General features: G+C 47.7%; 1 protein-coding gene across 2 annotated transcripts in view; it reads left to right on the top strand.

Annotated features, from left to right (window-relative positions):
* SEPTIN8 (septin 8) overlaps positions 1-22428 on the top strand; it is a 40151-nt gene continuing 17723 nt past the window's right edge. For both annotated transcript variants that reach the window (XM_075057160.1, XM_075057161.1), the window contains exons 1-4: positions 1-101; positions 17224-17338; positions 21122-21317; positions 22008-22194. In XM_075057160.1, the coding sequence (XP_074913261.1) occupies positions 72-101; positions 17224-17338; positions 21122-21317; positions 22008-22194 (528 nt within the window). In that variant the 5' untranslated portion in view covers positions 1-71. The remainder of the gene's footprint in view (positions 102-17223; positions 17339-21121; positions 21318-22007; positions 22195-22428) is intronic.

The following is a 22428-nucleotide window of genomic DNA, read 5'->3' on the forward strand; positions in this document are numbered from 1 at the left end:
TCCATTCAGCCGCATCCACCCGCGGCGGGGAGAGCCGCGCTCCCGCCCACGGAGCCGCGCCAGACCCGGCCATGGCCGCCACCGACCTGGAGCGATTCTCGGTGAGCGGAGGTGGGGATGGGGGGGGGATGTTCTTGCTCCCGTACGCGCGTCTCCTCGCGTTAATAACTTGGTTTTTTTCCTCCCTCGGCGGGTGGGGGAAATAATTTAAAAAAAAATAAATATTTAAGCCAGCCCGTGGTGGGGTCGGGGCAGCCGCGGGGGGGGGGGGGGGGATGCGCCGGTCGCCGGCCCCGTGTGCGCGGCCGCTGCGCCCCCCCCCACGCTCCCCGCGTGTCCGCGGCCAGCGGGCTGCCCGGCGGCGGCAGAGCTGGGAGGGGGCTGCGGGGGGGGGTGTTCGGCTGCGAGGGGGTTTGGGGAGAGGGGCAGAGCCGGTGTGCCTCGGCGGGGAGAGTCCTTGCGGGAAGGTCCTGCCCGGCCGGCTGGGAGGCTGCGAGGCCTCGGTGCTTTTGGTCTGATGCTGAAACCGGTAACGAAAGCCTTTCGTGACACCCCCCCCCGCGCCGTGGGTGTCCAGGATGCTCGCAAAGGGTATCCCGTATCCCTGTGTCTGCAGGGGTAAAGTGCCCCGCGAAGAGGGGCGGAAAGAAACGGGGTCAGACCTTCCGAAATAAGAATTGTTTGCGTACCAGTGGTATACAAACACTCCGCGAGAGTGAGTAACTTCACGGCGTGTGTATAATACTGGGAGAGACACACACCGATTCAAACGGGGGTAAAGCAAACCCTTGAGGCTAACTGGTCTCTGAGCCAATGTATGAAGAATGCCGTACAGCAAATATGGAGTGTGACCTGTGCACCGCCGCCTCTCTGCAGCTCACACGTTGTATAACTGCTATCGGAAGTCAATCTGGCTAAAATCCGTGTCGGCTTTAAACTATTCTTTGTCTATGGCTTGAATTTTTTGTTGTCGTTGGAAGGCTGTTCCGATTAAATAGCGCGGCGATGCGTCTTGTAGCCTTTCAGAGCTAAAAACATTTTTACCACGTTAAATAGCATAGCTCTCAAAAGTCAAAAATGTCTGGTGTGATATTGCTAAATAAATGAGAACAGCAGTGGTGGTTGTCTGAATTATAGGCATGCCCTTGGAGCACAAACACGTCCCTGCTACTGTTTTCTCTGTAAACTACTTTTTGCCAAGAATCTCAAACTCTGCTTCATTTCTTTGAATCCTGGCCCAAAAGTTTCCAGCTCAAGAATGACTTTGCAAGACTGTAACTTACTTAAAACTTGCATAAAGGAAAATTGATTGTGGCCTCTTATTTAGGAAAGTGAATGCTTCTAGACCCTGGGGAGAGGGGATTAAGGTAAAGCCTCAGTGTCATGGAATGGAAACACCGTAACTGTCTCACTGCAATTCTTTCTGCATTTGTATTATATATAAATACTTTTAGTGTTAAATTGGTATGCCTGCGGGTGCCTGTGCAGGTTTTCATAGGTGTTAGGAGAACCTAAAATATTGCCTAGCCTGGGAGAAAATTACACTTACTCTTTGGTGTGGGTACTTGAATGCTTGGTGTACTTGCATCAACGCTCTTGTCACTTTTATTTAAAAAAAAGAAAGGGGGGGGAATGTTCCTGAAGGTGCTTGACTCTCATTTGGGCACCAAAGTGAAATGAATGGCTGGGCTCCAATGTGACTTTAGTGCCCAACTCCATTAGGAGAAAATCTGCTTGCTTTGTGCAGGGAGCTAAGGGTGAGTTTATAGGGATCTGCAGGCCCAGTAGATCTGGTGATTTGCTAATCTTTGCCTTTGGACTAGTTTGCCTTTCACCTGGAACTGCAGATCTGGCAGAAGCAGGTGGGAGAGCAATGTCTTGCTTCCATTTGATGTAGGGCAGAGGACTGTCCCAGCTGCTGTTTCCTTTATCCTCAGCACATCTCAGCTCTGATGTTGTTCCTTCAGCAGTATCATGGAAACCTCATGATTAAGGTGTTCCAAGTTGTTCTTTCTGCAGGGTTTACAGCTTTCTTGGTGCTGCTTTATATCACCATGCCTCAGTTTCCTGTGCATAAAGCCTGGGTGGGAATAGCTCATTACTGCCAAGAAAAGGTGATGATAAATTAATTTATTTTTTACCAGCTGTTTGTATCTGCAGTGGGAAGTAATGTTGAAAAAACCTCTGAAGGAGGTTTTTGATACACAATAGGTCATGCTGTTCAGATTGGTGAAGCTATTTATAAGTGTCCAGCTGACACTGACATCCTGGAATGTAGTGACCCTTAGGTTCGGATAATGTGTTTTCAAAACTCCCCAGATGCATGCTTCCCTTGTACAGTCCTCCAGAATGCCTCTGTCTCCAGCACAATAAAGTTCCCTTGAAGTGCTGCTGTTGGAAATGACCAACAAAAGCAAATGAAAGGAAGCTGGCCCATAGAAAGCTGCCTCTAAGGCAGCAGAATCACACCAGTGGTGCTCAAGACCGCCTTTGTTTTTGTGAATGTAGTGCTTGTGAGAGAGATTGGCTTCAGCCCCTGGAGACTGAAGTTTTCTGCTGATCTGCTGTGAGAATGTGGCTCACCACTGCCGTGTTCAAGGCTTGGTCTACAGGCATCGCTTCTGGATACCCGAGGCCAGTTGTCTTCATTACAGCTGCCACCAGAGTGGAAAGAAAGCTGATAAAGTTTGGTTCAATTATGAAATACTGTAGTTTGTCATCAAAGCTCAGAGCTTCTCCATTGCCTGTTCTGGCCAGTGCTGAGCTAGCACACGTGATGACTGTGTGCTGGAGCAGACGCTGGCAGTATTAGCAAGGATGTTGGTATGTTGAGCGGGAAACAGCCCAACCACCACGTGCAAGCGGCAGCCAGCAAGTGCGTGAAATGCAGCAGGGAAATGCAGAAGCTCTGGAGGAAGCTAGAAAGTTGGAAGGAGAAGAAGTGACAGAGAAGCAACTGGAGATGCGTAGGAGAATAAATGGGATGAGATGTGAGACCGAGACTGTAAGACTGTTTTGCTTTTGAGAAGCTTTTTCAAACCCTCAAATCTGTGGCTTTCTCTCTTTTTTAAATAAAACCCATCCTGAAATGCTGTTGCTTAACAATCTACATTAACCCCTTGTCTGACTTGGATGTGCAAAGGCAGTTGCTTGGGCTCTAAACTAAGCAGCTGCCCGCTCACAGGCACGTGCATGTGGGGAGGAGCAGGTATCCTCAACCTTAAAGTTGGGCTGAGATAAGAATTTAACATTATGCCGTAACTTTTGAAAATGTCATGGCTGATTGCTTTATGTGCGTACTATGACTGTGTGCACGGACAAGGGATTTGTGAACATCGACGCCCAGCGAAGAGAGCACTAGATGCGTGCGTGTAGCTGTATGTGAGCTGTGGTTGTGGGGCGGCTGTCTACATGCAGACCTGAGAAGTTGTCTTTTCATGTTAGTGATTGATAGCTAGGCTTTTACTAGTAGCTTTACTATAAATTAATGCTACTTAGAAAATCTTGCCAGAACAAAACACCACTTTATACAGAGGAAAGCTGAACAACATATTCCTCGCTGGAAGTAGACAATGGCATTTTTTCTGTCGCAGCAAGCTGCTGAGCTGTGTGTGTGGGGGGGTCTGGCCAGTTTGGCAGCTTAGTGTGAGTGTTGCCTGTACACACACCACTGCCTTCTTGTGTCCTGCTCCCAACTCTATGGGAGGAGAGGGACCATTGAACAGTGCCTGTTCCTGCCATAACTGCCTGGATTGTGATAAACTTTGTGCATTTCTGCTGCTGCTGTTCTCTGTAAGCTCACCTTTTCTCTTATTGACTGCACAGGCTAAACCTGGTCCTCTGTGTGAAGGGGCCAGTGTTAGACCTTAGTCCATGAAAGATGGGCATGAGGAGTGGGCTGAGAACAGCTCTGTGTACCATGGCTAGGGCAGAGCGGTTGCCGGAAGACTTATCACTGCAGGTCCTAAGCATAACCTTACATTTTCTTTTATTCACACTCTCAAGGAAAACATTTCCATGGCTCAATTCCAGTGGAAACAGGGGTTTGTTTGGATTTGGCTATTCTTCCTGCCCTGTTTTTTGCCCAGCCAGTGGCACTATTTGGAAGTTCCAGGGTTAAATTTCCTTGTCTGTTTTTGTCATTCAGTTATTTTACCTTTAGCCTGGAAAATCTCAAGTGATCCCCCATGCAGTGTGGAACAGAAGTGACAGATTTTTCTCCAAGCTGGTAACATGCACCAGGAAGTGAGCCCAGCGGGAGCAGCCTTTTCCCTCCCTGCCCTGGCCAGCTCTTCTGCCTGTAGCGTATGCTTTTTTGGGAAGGAGGGATAGGGAAAATGGTCTTCCATTGGAGGACACAAATTGACGGTTGTCTCTCTGAGCCCCACAGTCTCTCCCAGGGAGAGCCTGTGCTCATACAGGAAGCCAGCTCTGACTATTTCAGCCACAGGACCAATTAGCTCAACCACAGTCCATTGCAGTTAAACACTTATTTTGGATATATGCACTGGGAACAAATGTTGCCCAGGAAAAGATTTTTTTGGGTTTTGGGGTTTTGGTTGGGTTTTGATTTTTTTTTTTTCTCCTTCCCCACTGTGGTGCTGTTGCTGTCAGTGAATCTGGAGCATCTCTTCCTCTTGCAGCAGAGATGCAACATGTTGTTCTGCGTGGGAGCTCCAGAGCTCCTCTTAACCGCTCGTAATCGCAGCGAGCGCCGAGGCAGTGGGTGGAAGGACGTGAGCTGGCAAATGCTGAAGCCATGTGTGCCCTCTGCATCGGCAAAACAAATGAAAGCCCAAAGAATAACTCTCTTTCAGGAGGCCGGCATGGTGTCAGGGCTCATCGTCAGTGCTGTGGTGGCAGCTGTCAGCCAGTCTCCAGCATTGCTGGAAGGCCAAAAGCTCCCTAAATATTATCTTCTGTAGCAGAATACCAGTGCTGTCGCCAGCTGCGGGGAGAGACACAGCCCTGTCTCCGAGTGCCCCCACTGTCCCCAGTCTGGTCATCCCGAGACACCACCGTGCAAACGAAGTGCTCTGGGGACTGAGCTGTTTTTCCATCTGCAGGAGAGACGGTCACGCTTGTCTCCTGTCCTTCTCATGCTACTTTGGCTCGGAGGTTGGGAGGGGAAGAAATGGCATGATGCTGAATTGGCTTTTCCTTGGTTGTGCAATTAAGAGGAGGAATTTGGGAGGCCATGGGACTAAGGGAGATGTGCAAGGCGTGGGCACGCTGTTTCCACCCCGCCTGTGTCGGGTAGGGGCACATTTTTGTGATTAACTTTGATTATTCAGAACATGTCCTGGGCACATTTCAGGCTGTGGATGGGAGAAGCTGCCCTGCTTGTTTCAGATTAGCTGCAACCCTTAGAAATAATGTTATCCTGTCCCATATTTGTGTTTTGATGAGGTGGGGCCCATGCAGTCATGCACAGCTTGCTTGTTTCTTCCCTTCCCCACATCTGTGTAGCTGCAGTGAGCTCTGGTTTTATACCTGAAGCTTTGCATTTCTATTGGGTATCGTAAAAGTGTCCGAAGAGTAAGAAAGCCCATCTCTGCTCCCAGAGCAGCTCAAGTGAGAAAAAAAAAATCGTGAAGGTGCTGCTTCTCCTCAGTCCTAGCCATGTGCTTTCCTTCCAGAGCCTCTTCTTTGGCGTAAGCGGCCGTGGTCGCCTCTGACCTGTGACGTTTGGATGCAAAAGGTGGAGCCAGACAGGGAATCAGCACCCTCTGACATGGGGTGACAGTGGAGATTTTCAGAGGGCTGGGGAAGAATGGTGTCACTGAGAACCACAGGCTTCTTGGATACATCCCTAGTCGCCGCTTTCAGCTTGTGGGCTGACCGGGGCCTGTGGGGTCAGGGTTGTGGAGGCACCACTTTGTTTAGACGTTCAGATTCCTTTGTGAAGCCAAAAAGTGTCTGTCTCCCACACACATGGAATTCCAGAGCTGTCAGACAGCTAGAGAGAGGTTCCCATGGAGCACCCTGCCTCAGGGCTCTTGCCCTCTCTGGCTCGCACAGCCTCAAAACCAGATTGTCGCAGGGAGCTGCGGAGCGAGAGAGCCTGGGCTGGATTTCCATCGAGGGACTTGGGGCTGCTCCTGGCCTCTCCTCGCCGCTGCATGAGGTGCTGTCATGAGCCTGTGCCACCGCTGCATTACGTGCGCAAGGAAACATGCGGGGAATGCATCCAGAGTTTTCCACAGGCAAGGAGCGTTTCGGCTGGTTCTTGCTGTAACAGAGAGGCAGGACACATCCCTCAGCTTCTGCTCGGCTGAGTTCTTGTCTGCCTGCAAAGGACTGTACAGGCATGCCTTCAGCTGTGGGACGCTGTGAAGCACGTTCCCAGAGCTCGTGTTGTTCATGCTGGAAAATCGAACCTTCCCGCAGCAGCAGCCAGGGTTGCTCAGGTCGGTCACTGGGAGAGGAGACCGACCGTGCTGCGTTAAATAGCGAATATATTCCTGCAGGTGCCTGGTGTGTGTGGGGCAGCACTGCGATCGTGGGACAGCTTGGGTCAGAGGGGCATCGCTGGGTCTCTTGTCCAGACCCTGCTTACAGCAGGCTGCTCCAGGCCTTGGGTCCTAATCCAAGCTGATCCTGGCTTTCAGCTCTGCCACAGTAAAGGGGCTGCCTGAGGAAGGGCTGCCAGAGCTGGCCTCCCAGGAATGCTCTCCTTCCCTTGCCTTCTGCAGCAAAGGGGTTCCCAGCTCATATTTGTGAATATAGATTTATTCTCTATTTTCATACAGAATGAATGTCCTTTCAGCTTATCTTTTTGCTATGCGCATTTTTCAGATAGTGGTTTTCTTTTCTTTTTTCCGTTGCCTTGAGTCTTCAGATTAAAGGTGTTCTCTGCTAATACACTTTGAGGCTTTCTGGAGGCATGTGTTAATAGGATATAAAGCAGTCAGCTTATTAGCATGATGACTCTGGTTTAGCTCTTGGAGCTGAGTGGCTGTGGTATGTAAAAACTTCTCTTTCTGGTGTCTTCCAGGCAGTACCACAAGGAGACTTGTCCAGTAGCTGGAAGTGCTGTTTGTGGAGATGCTGTGAGATGGCTGCATGAGGCAAATTGGGAAAAAGCATACAGTGGTGACCAAAACTCTTGGGTTCCCATTATATCTCTGTTCCCTTGTCTAAAAATATACTGAATAATAGTATTTATTGTAATCAGGCAATAAATTCTGGAAACATATGTGGGAATTAGCTATGTTTATTTTAAGTGGTAACTAAAACAAATAGTCCTGATGGCTGATATCCAGCATGGCTTGTTCAGCATGATGGGGATCCAGATCCTTTTTGCTTCTTCAGCATTTCTTTTAAACTGCCCCAAACCTTTTCCATGCCACTCCTTAGGGGTAGGCACTCAGGTTCTCTCCTGGCTTTGTCCCACAGCCATTTGTATTTGCCAAGTGTCTCCTCCTCTTCCTCGAGGTAGGATGGTGGGGAAGGGAAGAGATCCTGGTGGTCACATCAGTTGGGTGCAAGCTGGGAATGCATCTGCTGCTTGGGGTGAACTTGGGAAAGTCTCTTACTAGATAAGGTGATAAGATTAGTCTCTCGTCAGGGTTAATTGTGAAGCTCCATTAAATCAAAAGCCTCAGCACCTTCTGAATAAATAATTTTGAAAAGAAATGAACTAGGGTAGTCTGGTATGCTTTTGTATGTCTGTATTTTAGGGTTTTTTTTAAACAGACTGAAGGAAAAGTTATGTTAGTGTTTTGGACTTTGCTTTCTTCGTTTTGAATAGCTCATGGGGGATGGAATTCTCAGGCTGATGAAAAGCTGAACTTTCTCATCCTTTAAGGTCATTTTGGAGGAAATGTCTCTCATTTTTGGTTCCATAGTTTTCTCTGTTTTAACCAACTTGCCTTATTCTCAAAGGCAACATTCATGTTTGCAAAACATTGTGTGCATAATGCCCGGCAAATCCTGTTTTGCTCCTTTGTAAACTCTCATTCAGGCCTTGTGATAGGGACGAAATGCACTGTAAATCCTTTCTTAATTAAGAAAGACCTCATGATTAGTTAATTAGGCTTCATAAATGTTATAAGGAAATTGCTAAATAACAGCTTAAGAAAAGGGAGCATGTGGGAATTTTGCTTTTAGTGTAAAAAGTCAGAGAGGAGTTTAAGCCAGAAACAGTTTGTTTGCAGAAAATTAAAACTGATGTTGCCTTCACAGGTTGTGAATGTATCATCTTGGATGTATGTTGTATAAGAAAAGATGAGAAGCTTTACTCTCCCTTCAAATTTAGCTCTGACAGTCAGCAAAAACTGATGTTTTAAGCCTGTGCCAATTCCTTTGATTCTGTAGATGTGTGTAGGATTTTTATTTTATGTATTGTGGTTGGGGTTTTTGGTTGGGTTTTTTTGTTGGTTTTTTTTGTTTGTTTTTTTTTAAAGGAGGAAATGCTGCTGAGACTGAAGCAAAGCTGAAGGCAGTGCCTGTAGTTCAGCTGTTTGCTCGCAAATGCTAAAGTGAGCAGGCTGGTGCAGAAGCGGAATATGTCGAGTGTGCAGATCCCTGCTCCTGGCTTGCTGCTGGGAGTGCTCAGCGTCTGGCGTATTGCTGGGATATCAGTACAAGGTGTGCCGCTGGAATCAAAACACTGCTTTGGCACCAGTAGCTTGGATACAGGAAAGCAGTTAAGGAGTTTGCCTAAGGAGTTCCTCCCTTAAAAGGAGTTTTGCTTTCTCACTTGAATCCCTGTCCACCTCCTTATGGGTAGGTGACTACACTGTTGTATGTTCAGCACGCTGGATTTTTACAGGTGTGCAGCAGAGCGTTTTCTTCCCTGAGACTAGCCTGGGGCACATGGGACACTGTGAAACTTTGATACTGGACCAGTGATTTTTTAAAATTTTTGCTTTCCCAAGATGCTGAGCATTGCTCTTTGCAATGCACTCACTGGTCTCAGGGTGTATGAATAGCTCTTAAAAATGGGTCCAAAAGCTTTCAAGAAGGGCATCACTTCAGGCAACATAACCTTTAGTTAGCCCTGAAGGAAAGAGCCACAGCTTTTGAGTCTTCTTGCCTCTGTAATGTAAAGTGGCTTTCATTTTTATTTGGCGGGTCCTGCTGGTGACTCCATATCTGGTTTCCTCAGTGATGTTTTTGCTTGCCTGGAGTGCAGCTGGGAGCCGGGAGGGATATGAATAAAGGCGCAAGTGTCTGGGAAAATTCTTGGCATTCTTAGGAGAGCGGTTTAAAGGGGGCTGGGAATTGTTTGGTTTTGGTTTTTTTAATGCATGAGTTTTTTATTGGGGGAGACTGCAGTGTGGGCTGGGAGCATGTTGTTGTGAGCATGCAGCAACTGGAGATGACTGGCTGAAATGGTGTCGTTTATGTGGAGGGATGGTTCAGTTGTGGACGTGCTCCCATGTGCTGTGTGTTGGAAAAGAGAAGGAAGTGAAGGCCACGGAGCTTTGCCCTCCCTGGAGGGAAGGGCAATGTTAGACATCGCAGTGTTAGCGTTTACAGTTCTTCAGGGCCACCACAGTGGGGAAAACGCTATTGCCTTCCCTGCACAGGCATAGCGAAGGCAGAGTTGCTCATGCTATCTGAGATGTGTCCTGTTTGACTGGCCACGTACCATCACCAGAGCAGACCGGAGCGGAGTGAGAGGTAGCAGACAAGCTGAAGCACAGCAGGTTGCTATTGTAAGACAAGTGGTAAACTAGCATAAACTCCACATCTAAAATTATCTCTGTAGGGTTTGGTTTTTTTCTTCCTTTCTTCTTCCCCCAGCCTGTTATTAAGTGCTCCACAATGGGGATCTGGAATTTTGAGCACATGCTTAAGATTAACTGAAAACCTTCAGAGCTGCGTGTGTGCTTGCACTTTGCAAATCTGCTTGAGATTAGGTGGCATTTAGGTGCAAGAATTTTAGCCTAAGAGGTGCTAAGATCTCCACTGGCCAGCCCCAGCTGAAAGTGTGCTTCCTTTCATCTTCAGTGCCAAAGGCACCTATAAGGTCACCCTTAAGGCACCTAAGCCCTCTGTGAAGATTTACTATGCTCAGTGTCCTCTGACTGTTGTTAGAAAACCTCAAATCTGGTCTCGTTGCCTCTCTTGGGCCATCTCTTTCTGCTTAGTAGTCTGCAAAATGCAAGCTCATTCATTGATGTTGTAATAGACCTAATAGTCCTTAGCCTGAGAGTACAAGAAAGATAATATTTTGATGTGTGACAGTGTGCATTCTGAATGTTGCTAGCACCAGAGGTGCTTTTCAAACATCAGGTGTGGTGTTGCTGTTACTACCCCTCAGCTGCTGAGCTTGGCAAAAGAAATGTTTTCTTCATGGAAACCTGAGTCTGTACTTGCTGCTGTTTCTTTGCAAATGTCAAATGGCATTTGTTGAGCCAGTATTCAGAGATGGAGTAGGATCTCCTGAGAGAGGTGATTTGCCAGATTTTTCTGCATTGATCCAGAATCTGGGCCAAGCCCCGGGGAGTGCCTGCTTGGACAAAGAAGCTGAATTTGCCTTCCGACACTGTTTGCCCGAAGGTCTCTAGGCAAGTACTCAACTGCTCCATGACTCAGTTTACTTGTGAAATGACAGTAAAACTACCAGCGCCTCTGTAAGGAATCTTGCGGGGACGGGTGTTTGGGGGAGATCCCCTCAGCAGCACACAGTTGTGGGGTTGGGGTTGGGACCCTGCGTGTGCTGGACCCTGAAGCAGACCCCTCTGTTCCGTGGGTTTGTGGGCAGTTTGACTTGCCCTGCCCTGTCTGAGAGGGGCCAGGTAATGCCTGTGGCTGGCAGCATGGCTGCTCGGGGTGCCAGCATGTATGAGCCTGTATTTGGGACCAGCTTGCTCTGCTTGGATTTAATAAACAGCCAGATCTCACTCAGTCCTTTCTCTGCTCTGTTGCAAATGAGACTCCCTGCATCAGGACCGAATGGTTTCCTGATTCCATGCATTTCCATTCAGGAGACAAGGGAATAGCATCCCACAAACCCCACTGGTGTATGTATTAATCTCTGTGTTGCGCACACTGTTGTGGATTGTGGACAGGGAATCAAGAAGGTGAAGTCATTGCTTTGTGACTAACAGCAGTCCCCAGCTGTGCCGGGTGCCGAGCTGGCCCCTGCAGAGCAATGACCGCTGCGTCCCACCACGGGAGCGCTGCCAAAGGCGCCACGGCCGTACGGAGCAGGGCCCACGGGAGCTTTCCCTGCTCTTCCTCTTGCTGGTCTCCGAGTCACGCTGATCAGGGAACTGCAGTCTGTCTGCTAGCACTGTTTCATCCTTCTGTTTTGATTTGATTGTAAATTGGAAGGGAGAGGATCCGTCTGCGCTCTGCACTTTGCGGGGTGCCTGGCACTCCACGTCTATGTGTGCTGTTGCAGTGCGAAACGATGCACCCGTGGGAATATCCAGTGCTATAGAGCTGCTGAGGGGTGTTGGGGTGAAGGTGATGGGCTGCACCCAGGTTGGAGGGGGACCCGTGCTGCAGTGCTGGTGGATTTGGTATTAAGGTCACGATGTCATCCAGAATTGAGGAATATATAAAGAAAAGTGTGCCTTGGTAGTGGGAATTGAAGCACTATGGAAAAGTGCTGTGCAGATGTTGCGTTGTTGCCTCTTGCTATTTTATAAATGTGTGTGGAAAATGTAAATGGAAAAAGCCCGGCAAGAGAGGGACCTAAAGTCCCGCTGCCTGTGAGCTCTTGGAACAAGAAAGCTCTCATCTGAACGGCTGTGCCTCTCCCCTGTGTGCGGGGTTGGAGTTTGGGGAACTGCAGCTTGGCCACAGCTCCGGGAGACCCTGGCTCGGCAGCACAAAGCCTACGGAGGTGCTGGAGGGAGCGTTTGAGAGCAGCAGATAGCTTTAGGTTGAAGGTCACTGCTCAAGTGTAAGACCTTTTCACTTAGCAGAAAGAAGAAAGGGCTGAGTTTCTCCTTCTTTTCCCCCAGTAGGCCTTTGCTGTTTTGCCTTGGAAAATGTCAGATGTTCATCTTTCTTGTTCATGTTTTGTTGGGCCATAGAAATGGGAAAAGGCACCTTAGATACAGAAAAGTGCTGTGCTGTCCCTCAGGGTATAAAACTAGGAGTCTTCACTCAAGTCATGGTTTAGGTGATAAACAGCGCATTTACAAGTTGCTTGTATGCTGATGAGTCTGCTGTAGCAGGGCCCAAGATTTACATTACAACTCCCATCATGCCAAGGTCTTAAAAAAATAAATAAATCACCATTTAAAGAAATAAATATCGCCATTTATGATTGTGGCATTCAATTGCACTTTTGTTTACCCACATGCTTTCACCTGCTTTGTTCAGGAAAACAAAACCAAGGGTTGTCTCAAGCAGAAAACACAAGCATATGTCACCAAAGAGCATTTCTTGTTGTGATAATTGAAATATGATACTTCTCAATATCTTTTTCTTTTTTTTTAACCAACTGATATCAGAATGGTCTTTTATATCCAAGTTTCAGTCTGTTCATACTGCTCCTGGTGTGACAGCAAGGAGAACAGGGACAGCACATTTAAAAGCAGAGTGAGCTGCTCCGCTTTGCACCAGGAGCCCCAGCTAGGAAAAATATGCACTTGAGGGGCAGCTGAACGTGGAGCTGATCTTCTCGCTGCTGACATCCCCTATGGGTTGCGCAGGCAGTGATAAAGCCACTTTTTCTGCGAGAAGTTGCTCAAAAATATAATCACGCAAAGTGAAACTGATGCTAATTTGGAGGTGAAGCATGAAGAGACTGGAAGGAGAGAAATTGTGATCAGATTTTTATTTTTTAAAGGTTCGCAGGCACACTGGTTGATGCTGTAGCCTGTGCCACTTCTCCTCACAGGTTTCTTTAATCCCTCTGTCTACTGGGAAGAGCCTAACTAATATGTGAAAATTGTGTTGACCCTCTTATAGGGATCTGGGTTTGGTCTCTCTAATTGTGATTCTCTGCTGCCTTTTGTTGTCTCACTTGCAATAAAGGGCCAAATAACATATTATCTTCTACGGATGTGGTTTGTGGCCAGCTGCCCACAGCGTTGCTGCCTGTGCCTACAGCGATGTTGCCCCCTGCTTCCTCCCAGTCCTGCAGTCCTGCTGCACGGCACCGTTTGTTGGGACCCTGCTGTGGAAGAGCTTTGGAAGCTGATGTGGGTTTGAAATGCTGTTTTCGGTTCCCTGGGCAGCTTCGTGCTAGTGAGGCTGCAGGAATGGGCCAGCGTGCTGTCATGCATCCCCAGCGCATCCCCAGCCTCCAGCGGAGGGTGGCTGGTGCCGTACAGCAGGTTTGAAGCACTACATTTGGAGGTTTCTTTTCGGTTCTCGTGGTGCTCAGCTAAGCGTGGCAATCTGTGCTGCCAAGGGCACATCTGTCTTTCCGCTGCATACCAGGAGAAGGGTCCTGTGACATAGCGGTCAAACCAGAGCCAAAGATCGATTTCCCTCCGGGATAGTTGTTGTTCCCATGGCCGTGCCCCCAAATGCCATTTGTGCACATGTTGCCTTGATGGACTCTGCTTCTCAGCCCAGCCAGAGCATCGGTGAAAATGTTTAAAGGACTTTGGATTTGAAAATTAATAAATTATGCTCTGACCTTCTGATGAATCTTTTATTTCCCACAAAATTTAAGATTCAAAATACAAATTATCCCCTTGTCGCTCTGCTTCAAGCCCTGAAGATCAGCTCAAGGCACAGAAGATCTTCAAAGACTCCAAGTAAAACCCTGGTGGCTGCCCGTCGTAGGATGCCATTAGTGACCCAAGAAATGATGTTCAGGGCTGCAGTGGCTGTTTATGGTGGGAGTTCGCACTCGGAGCCATCACAAACTCTTAAGTATCATGTTGTGCAGCAATCAAATGGGGTTCAGGAAAGGTTGGCTGCCTCATGGGTCTTGCCTGGTAAGAAGCAGGAGAGTCATCTCTCCAGGCTGTGAGAGGAGGGACCTAATTCTCATCTGGTGTTGCAGAGGGCGGGAGTGTTGCAGAGACCAGTGCATCTGGGAAGGGTAGGGCTGTGTTTCTGCCTGGCTCTCGCCATGGCTGATCCCATCCAGCTTTGCCACACAACCTGCCTGCTCCTGTCCTGCAGGGCAGTCGCATCGCTGGCACCAAACGTGGAAAAAGTCCTACTGAAATTCTTAGCTTTTGTTTAAAACAAAACCAACAAACTGCCCCCCCCGCCCCTTGCTGCATTACTGCTGCCCTCATTTATTGCAGCATTTGTGTTCTGGATTGATTATTTATGCTGAGCATTGCAGCCTGGCAGGCTGGCTGCTTCTGCTGGAAAGAATTCAATTTTGAGTGTGACCTTGTCTTTACTAGCAGGTGAACTGTGTCAAGCTGTCCTTGAGCTACCCTGGGCGAGCGGGAGCTGGCTAGAATGGTTAGTCATTCAGGGTGAGACTCACAAATCAGTTGCAGGTAGATGCAGGAAGAAGTGCTGGTGGTTGCTCATCAGGGTGGTAGGTATGTTCCTCTTCAGGGCAGGTCACACTAGCAATTGCTGTGTCCTAACATAGCAACAATAGCAAAATCCCTTTGGAGGCTGAATGACAGCTGAATGCGCTGCAAGCACAGCAAATGGTTTTCTGCTTTGGTATTGGCAGCATCTTGGACTTGAACCAGGTTATTATTGCTGCTTACAGAAATAAAAGGAAACTGCATTTCAAGGTCACTGACAATATTTCACTGAAGTTTGGCTCATTGGTCTAGCAGCTTTAAGAGATGGCAAGCAGTTTTGAATAAGTGTATTCTTGTCCCGTAATGAACAGCAACCAAACGGCAAAAAAAAGAAGAGAAAAAGAAAGCCCTGTGTGAACACATTTGGGTTTCCTCCGGCCGAAGCATGACTGAGTTCTCAATGCAGCCTTGCCTAGCTGGAGCCTATTTTAAAATGCAGCCTTGCCGAGCTGGAGCCTATTTTAAAATCCCGAGCAGTGGTACTGCCTGTTGCCTGGAAACCTCCTCCCAGCCTCAGGCACTCTCAGCCTAATCATAGCCATCGGCAGCCTTTATTTATTTCCCTTCCAAAATGTCATCCCAGGATTCTGGTTTGTGTTTTTGTTTGCTTGATTTTGTTTATTATTTAAAATGAAAAGACACAAAGTGTAACCGTCAAACTTGGTGACTTTCTGTGGGAACAGCTTGCCTGGCTGTCACCGCATTGCAGTGGTGGGAACTGGCATTTTAAGCTCGGTGAGGTGGTGGTGGCTCGGAGGGGTGCGGGGGGAGAGAAGTGGGGCTCAGAGCCCAGGGAAGCCCCCCAAGCTCTGCTGATGCATGCAGTGCCTTCCTGCACCTTCTGACAGTCTCCTCCTCGAGGAAAAACAAACCGAAACAACTCTGAGCCGCTTCCCAGCACACATGTGTCCAAGTTCCCCTTCCCGGTGTGGTTGCACGATCCCATGCTGGATCCACGGTTCAGCATTGGGCTGCTTGGATCAGCACAGACTTGCTTTCCTCCCTGTGTGCTGGGGTCTTGTCCTGCAGTTGGGGTCTGTCCCTGCAGAGGTGTTAGTCTGAGCTTTAGCATGTCTGTGTGGTGACAGATGAAGGGAAGAAAGTATAACTTGGAGGTTTCCATGTCTTAGGGGCCCTTTTTAATGCACCTAAATTCTTGGCCACCTTAAAACCTTAACTGATGCCGTCTCTCCCACAGGAAAACTTTAAATGATTGCTATTTCCGCTTAGTTAGCGAGTGCGATCGATCCTGATGGAATGAAACAGAATTGATCGTAGCAGCCCAGCTATGATTTGGTTGTGTTTCTGTCTGGGGAGTCCCTTGCTAGAGTGCTGGGCTAAAATCATCTGAAAGTTGGTAACAAATGCTAAGCAGGACAGCCAGAACGTTTGTATGTGAGACATAGGAGCTGCTTCCACTATTCACAAGTTGTTCTTGTGATGTAAATGGTTTATTTTACAAAGCTGAGAATATTTGTTCTACCAAAGGCAGAACTAAAGGGGGCTTTGACTCGAGATGCAGTTGAACAAAAGTTCATGTTTTGTTTAGCAATCTTATGGCAGGCATAGAGCAATATGCAAGGCTTATCACGTCATTTCTTTTATTTTCCTCTCGAGTTAATTTAAAGTTTGACAGCCAGATTAGCCTCTTCTTGGGGTGTGTTCTTGTCTCACAGTCTTGGTGCTGGGACATTAAGTCCAGGGACGGACAGGAGAACCAGAGCTAGGCAGAGGGCAGACACTTTTTCCATCCCCATCTTCCTCTGTGTGCTGGTGATTAAGAAAAACAGACTAATTTACCAAAGAAACTGTGAGGGTGAATGAATCATGCTCTGAAATCATGTATCTTTGCTTCTCCATGGAAGGATGAGAGTGCTTGAGAGGCTGCAAAGACAGCGGTCTGGTCCCGGGGTTCAGACAGCATTGCTTAGTTGTGTAGAGAGGTGGCAACATCTGTTGAAATGGTTTTGCAAATCCAAACTCTACTGTTCTTGACCACTAGAAACAGAAATGACCTTTCTGTCAAATCCTCTTTTCTGGACTTTATAGGTGCTCTGGGCTGCCTTTCTGTGTAACAGAGGGCATAGACCTGTTGTCTCCTCAGATATTTATTGTGTTAGTTTCTAAGCAAAGTTTCCTACAGGTGAGCAGCATAGCCTTCCTCTGGGGGAGGGAGGCGACAGAAGGAAGAGCAAAGTGCCTATGGGGGAGGCAGGAACAGGAACAGCAGAGAAATGGTGGAAAACTCTGTGGTCACAGATGGTAAAGCAAGAGGGTTCCTCGCCCTGCCTGTGCGACCAGCACCCCCGAACGCCTGAGCGAAAAAACCACGCTGCTTATGGCAAAAGGAAAGGAAAAAAGATCAAGTACTTGGGGGAAAATGCAGAGTCTGTCAAGCTGAATTCAGTGCTGGAGGGTTTAAGAAAATAAAACGAAAAAGGACGAGGAGAAATGAGTACTAAAACACATGATGGTGGGTTTTCCTTTGCTAATCTCTCCCAGCTGCATTTAGTTGGAGCTCATGCTAGTGTTTTCTTTCCTTTATAGCCTGGTAGCTTAGTTCTCCTAATTCCCCGTCAAAATCAGTATTTTTCCCTCACTTTTCCGTTGTTGGTGGCTGTCGGAGGGTTTGCGCTGTGGTGTGCCAAAACACACGCTTTTGCAGGCAGCGTTACGGTTTGTGTTGGTGGCTCCGTAGTGCCCGGGAGGGTGGTTATTTCCTGGGCTCAGTGATTCCTCTCGCGTCTCTGCCTTGCCCTCTCAGTGCATTTCTGCTAATCTGGCTTCTTCTCCCTACTAGAATGAAGAGAAGAGGAACCTTTCCCTGGGGGGCCATGTTGGCTTCGACAGTCTCCCCGATCAGCTGGTCAGCAAGTCTGTCACACAAGGCTTCAGCTTCAACATCCTCTGTGTGGGTGAGCACAGTCCTCTGCGAACAGACGTGGGCTGAGCTGGCGGTGCGGCGAGGTTGGGACCAGGATTTCTTGCGTGTCCTGCTGTGCCACGGGCCTCGGCAGTTGCTTTAAGCAAGTCAGAAATGCCTAACTCTTCATGTTTTAATTTCAGTGAACTTGAGCTCTCTAGAGCTCGATGCTTCCATGCTGTGACTTTCACAAGTGACTTTTCGAGACTTATTGCCCAAAATTAGAGAGAGTTTTGGGAAAAGCTTTAATATATCAACTTTCTGCCTTTGGTGAGGCATGGAGGGGAGGAGATGGGTGCAGGACCATCCAGGTCTGCATTGAGCTGAGCTACTGGCGCAGGTGCAGAAGCTGCAAGAGCAGCAGGGAGGTCCAAGTGACCGAGTCTTGTGGGTCAAACCAGAAGAATTTCTGTAACCAGTGAGGTATTGCTTGTCTCCTTCACTGCGATAGCTTTTCAGTAGGAAGGATTAAGGGAAGACTGTATGTGGCAAGTTAAATATTTCCATTTGCAAACTGGGGTGGCTTCCATGAGCACCTTCTCAGTGAATACTGTGTCCAAGTAGATGCAGTCAGATGCACCAGGTGTTAGCTGAGAGCTACTGGTGATAACTCGGTCATTTCTGAGTGTAAGCCTGCAGCTCAAAGCTAGGGATAAGAGGTTTGTGTCTGAGCTGTGCCTGGCTGGTGAGTCAGAGGGCTTGAAGCATGACCATCTCTGTGCTAGGAAAAGGAGAGGGAGTGTTCCTGTTTTTATTGATTGTAAAGTGTTTATCTTGAAGATTGTGAGCAGGTGTGAGAGGCTGACTTTAAAATAGCCTCATTATATTCTTGGTTTTTAACTTCTGTATTGACGTGATCTAACAGGCGATGCTGGCTAGAGTACTAGAAACCAATTCCTTCCAGTGACGAAACAAGCATTACTTTTACTTTGGCTGGTTCTTGTATTGTATATGAGATCTGAAGTATTGTAACCTGCTAGACCAGCAGAAATATGTCCAGAGACAGCAGCTCCCTGCCTGGCCCTCAATCTGCCCGAAGAGAATATGGCTTTGTATAGACTGTGCAGTGAAACCCTGACAACTTTCACAAGGTGCTTGTGCCATACCTAAGCCACTTTTGCATATTCAAACCACAAGTAAAAAGCATGTCTGAAATCACAGTTGAACTTCATAGACTTGTTCCTTAGCATAAGGGTAATTGCAGCAGAGGGCAATATATTTTTAATTAGAGTTGTTCTTGGGGACACCAGAAGGGATACTGCTGCATTCTCATCTGGCCATACCATTTGTGAAACACTGGAAAAAATTGTGGCTTTTTTTTTTTTTTTTCTCACAAGAGTGAAAAAACCCAAACCCAGTTTTCCAGTTCCTTCTCTGAACTGTGCCCAAAACTGAACAGGAGAATGTGGCTTACATCAGTAGTGAGTTCTCCATATGACTTTCCTTTCAGATTAATCTAGAGCACCAGGCTGGTTTTATTTCCTTGCACAACTCTTAACCACAGCTGGTAGGAAGCAGTATGTATACCTCTGCCCTATTCTGAGCACCATGTGGTATTTGTGGTTGTGCTTGAAGAAAGAAAAAGCCCAAATCCCTTGGCAGCAGACATGCTCCTCCCTTGAACAGAAACTTGCTCACCCTCCTGCTCTCCATCAGCACATCCATTGGAGGACTCCTCGGAGGTGGCTGGGTTCAGCAAGAGGGGCTGCACTCAGTAGAAGCAGTGTCTATGCCGAAGGTATAGCACAATGGATTGCCTGGGAGCAGGGAGTAGAGGAAGGCTATTTCCTTGGATTTTGCCTCTCTTCACTTCCTTGGCCAATAGGGCTGTCTGTAGTGAATGAGGAGTTTAAAAGGGGATCCTTGTAGGCCAATCTGGAAAATATCAAAGTCTCGTTTAGTTACCAGGAGCAACAGTTCAAAGCCTTTCTGGCTCACAGGCAGCCTGTGAGCCAAATATTCTGGGATGGAGCTTGGTTTGTGATGCATCCCAGGTGTCCTTCAATGGCTGTTGAAACAGGGGGGCTACAGATGGGAAACTTCTCCTAATCTTGCCCCTACTGATTCTCCAAGAACTGTTCTCTCACTACCAAGCTTCTCTGCTGTCCCCTCTTGACTCCATGTTCTCTCCCTCTGCACATCTCAGAGGTTCAAGCTGGTATAATTTTTTCTACTACTGGAAAGTTGAAGATGCCTTGGAAACGCCCTGATTTGGTGCTCCAGCACAGGGCTCTGCTGGGGTCTATAGTAAAAATGCACAGTGGAACATGGCCTTTGAAAACATTGTCATGCTTTGGCCTCTGTGTCACAGATGCTATATATATACATATATATAGCATTTTGGTGTTGGTTTCACTTTGGTTTCCCATAAACAACATTATTTTCTTCTCTTGGCTGATCTGGCACGAAGAATCATGGGGCAACAGGGCAGCCTTGAAGGAAGCAGAAGTACTGAAGGGAAACTCCAGAAATCAAGAGCAGTGAGAGATGAAACAGCTGAATTGCAAGGTCTCCCTGTGCAGCTGTAGCTCTTCAGAGCAGAGCAGCAACTCTTGCTCTCTGTCAGAGAGCTGCTATCTTGCTGAGGTTATTTGGATGCCTGTGAAAGCTCAGGCCTGATGTGACAGAAGAGTTCATTGCTTATTTCCTCCATTTTAGCCAATTCTGTTTGCTGCACAGGTGGCCCTATAATGTCAAAGCATAGACATGCTGTCTGTGACATGTCTGTGCAGAATGGGACCATCTTGGACAGTTTATATGTACGAAGCCGAATCTCAGCAGCTCACCGAGTGCCTTGTGCGGAACTTGCTGTGCTTTTCAGAAAGGAGAGTAAATGAGCCACAGAGCTGACTCTGGTGTAGCTGCTGTGTGGATGGAGGGGGAAAGGGTTACAGCAGAATGGGCTTTAGTCCTTTGGCAGTTATTAATGGGACATGTGAGAATACAGGGTTGAGGCTGTGGAAGATGGACAAGCTGCTTTAAGGCTTCCAGGCAGAGCAAAGTTCAGCTGCACAGTGAAATCATGAAACCTTCATCTGGAGTCTTTTCTGCTGTGGAAAAGAGGTTTTCAGTCTGGTGGCAAGTTGTCCTAGCAGCAGGTCCAGAGCTGTCTGCCTGTTTCTCTGCACTGAAATAGGCCCTCAGATTCCTTCCTCACAGGGGTCTCCACTCTCAAAAAAGGCAGGTCCCCAGAGACTTTAATGGCAAGACAAAGCAAAAAGAGAAAGTGGTAAGGAAGCCTGTTAACATCAGGAATCTCACAGAAAGGAGTGAGAGTAAACCTCATTGTCAGACTTCCCTGTCCCCTCCACAGCACACCAAACACCCATCATTTTGTGCTGATCTGCAGTGTTACCTGGAGCTATCGCTGTGTTTGGGACAGCCAGCAACGGACCCAGATAGTACTTGTCAGCAGGAGCAGCTGAGTTTTACTCCTTCTCATGTGAAGACCCAAAAGACTCTACTAAAACTTTACTCTCCCCAGCTTCTCTGGCGCAGGATCCCAGGCAAAGTCAGTACATGGAGGGCAAGATAGTGTGTTTTGCTGTGCTGTATGATCCTCACTGGGGAGACGAGACCGAAGTGCTCTGTGTTAGCTTTGCATTAAGCATGGGTGGCCTTCGAGAATGCAGTTACCTTTGTGACAATTATATGTCTGTCCACAAGCAATTTGTAGTAACCTTTCACGGTATAATTTCGTTCTGCTCTGTAATTACTGTTCTTTGAAGTACCTGTGACAAATTTGTGCTGCAGTGAGCTGATTTCTCCTTCCTAGGTGAAACCGGCATTGGGAAATCCACGCTAATGAATACCCTCTTCAATACCACGTTTGAGACGGAGGAAGCCAGTCACTATGAGAGCGCAGTTCGCTTGCGGCCACGGACCTACGACCTGCAGGAGAGCAATGTCCACCTGAAACTAACTATTGTGGATGCGGTTGGATTTGGAGATCAGATAAATAAAGATGAAAGGCAGGTCTCGTGCCATCTGCTTGGCATTTCTGGGCTTGCCTCTGATGCTTAGACATGAACTGCCTGCAGTCCTGCTTGCAGTGTTGCAGAGGAGGTGTCCGTGTTTCTGTTAATGGAGTAGCTCCCTGCAGTGGCTCTGGTTCTGGGGACTAAGTGTAGAGGTAGTTGGGTGAGGAGCCAAAAAGAGAGGTCATAGGAGGTCTTCCCAGCAGAGAATGGTGTCCTCCAGGAACGTGAGCAATTTAATAAGCTGTCCTCAGTGCAGGGTTGGGAATTATCTGTTTGGGCAGTGATCAGTGTCTCTGGACCTGTCTCATTTAATTACTCAGACATCTTGTTCAAGCCCCAGGTAAAGGCTTTCTGGGACTCCAAGGTCTCTCCTTGGTCATGTTGCATTGCTACAGACAGATGGCTCAGCCCTGAGATCTGGGCAAAGTTTGATCTGGGGAAGTAGTCGTCTTTCCATGCTCCACTGTCCTTAGACTTTGCAGTGCAGCCTCAGGAGACTCCAGCAACCTTTGGATTACAAGGTCTGTGTGTAAATGCCACACTTTTGCTGTTGTAAGGCTAAATTGTTTGAGTCTTATAACTACTTTTAAAGTGATACCATGGTATGTCTAGGGGAACTCAAGCCTTTAAACTGTTTAAGTTTGAACTCCAGTATCTGGGTTGCTAATGGTATGGTTTTAGTTACAGGCCGATAGTTGAGTACATTGATACGCAGTTTGAAAACTATTTGCAAGAAGAGCTGAAAATCCGCCGATCTCTCTTCAACTATCATGACACGAGGATTCACGTCTGCCTGTACTTCATCACCCCAACTGGGCACTCGCTCAAGTCCTTGGACCTGGTGACAATGAAGAAGCTGGATAGCAAGGTAAAGCATTGGAGACCATGGCCCCTCTTTCTGGAAGTGGTGATGCTTCTGTTAATATTGATTGTCATGTGGAAGGCTCTGTTCCTTCCGTGTAAGTGCTGGACTCCTTCCTGCATGTTAGCTGAGCTGTTTTTAGGACTCTGGTAAAACTTCGTCTGCCCTGGTGGGTTGCTGAGGCCCTGTGCTTTTTTTCTCACTGGCTTTCCTGAAAAATGTCAGGTGAAAAACCTGTTT

The sequence above is a fragment of the Buteo buteo genome, chromosome 24 (genome assembly GCF_964188355.1).
Source record: "Buteo buteo chromosome 24, bButBut1.hap1.1, whole genome shotgun sequence".
In the NCBI taxonomy this organism is placed as follows: domain Eukaryota; kingdom Metazoa; phylum Chordata; class Aves; order Accipitriformes; family Accipitridae; genus Buteo; species Buteo buteo.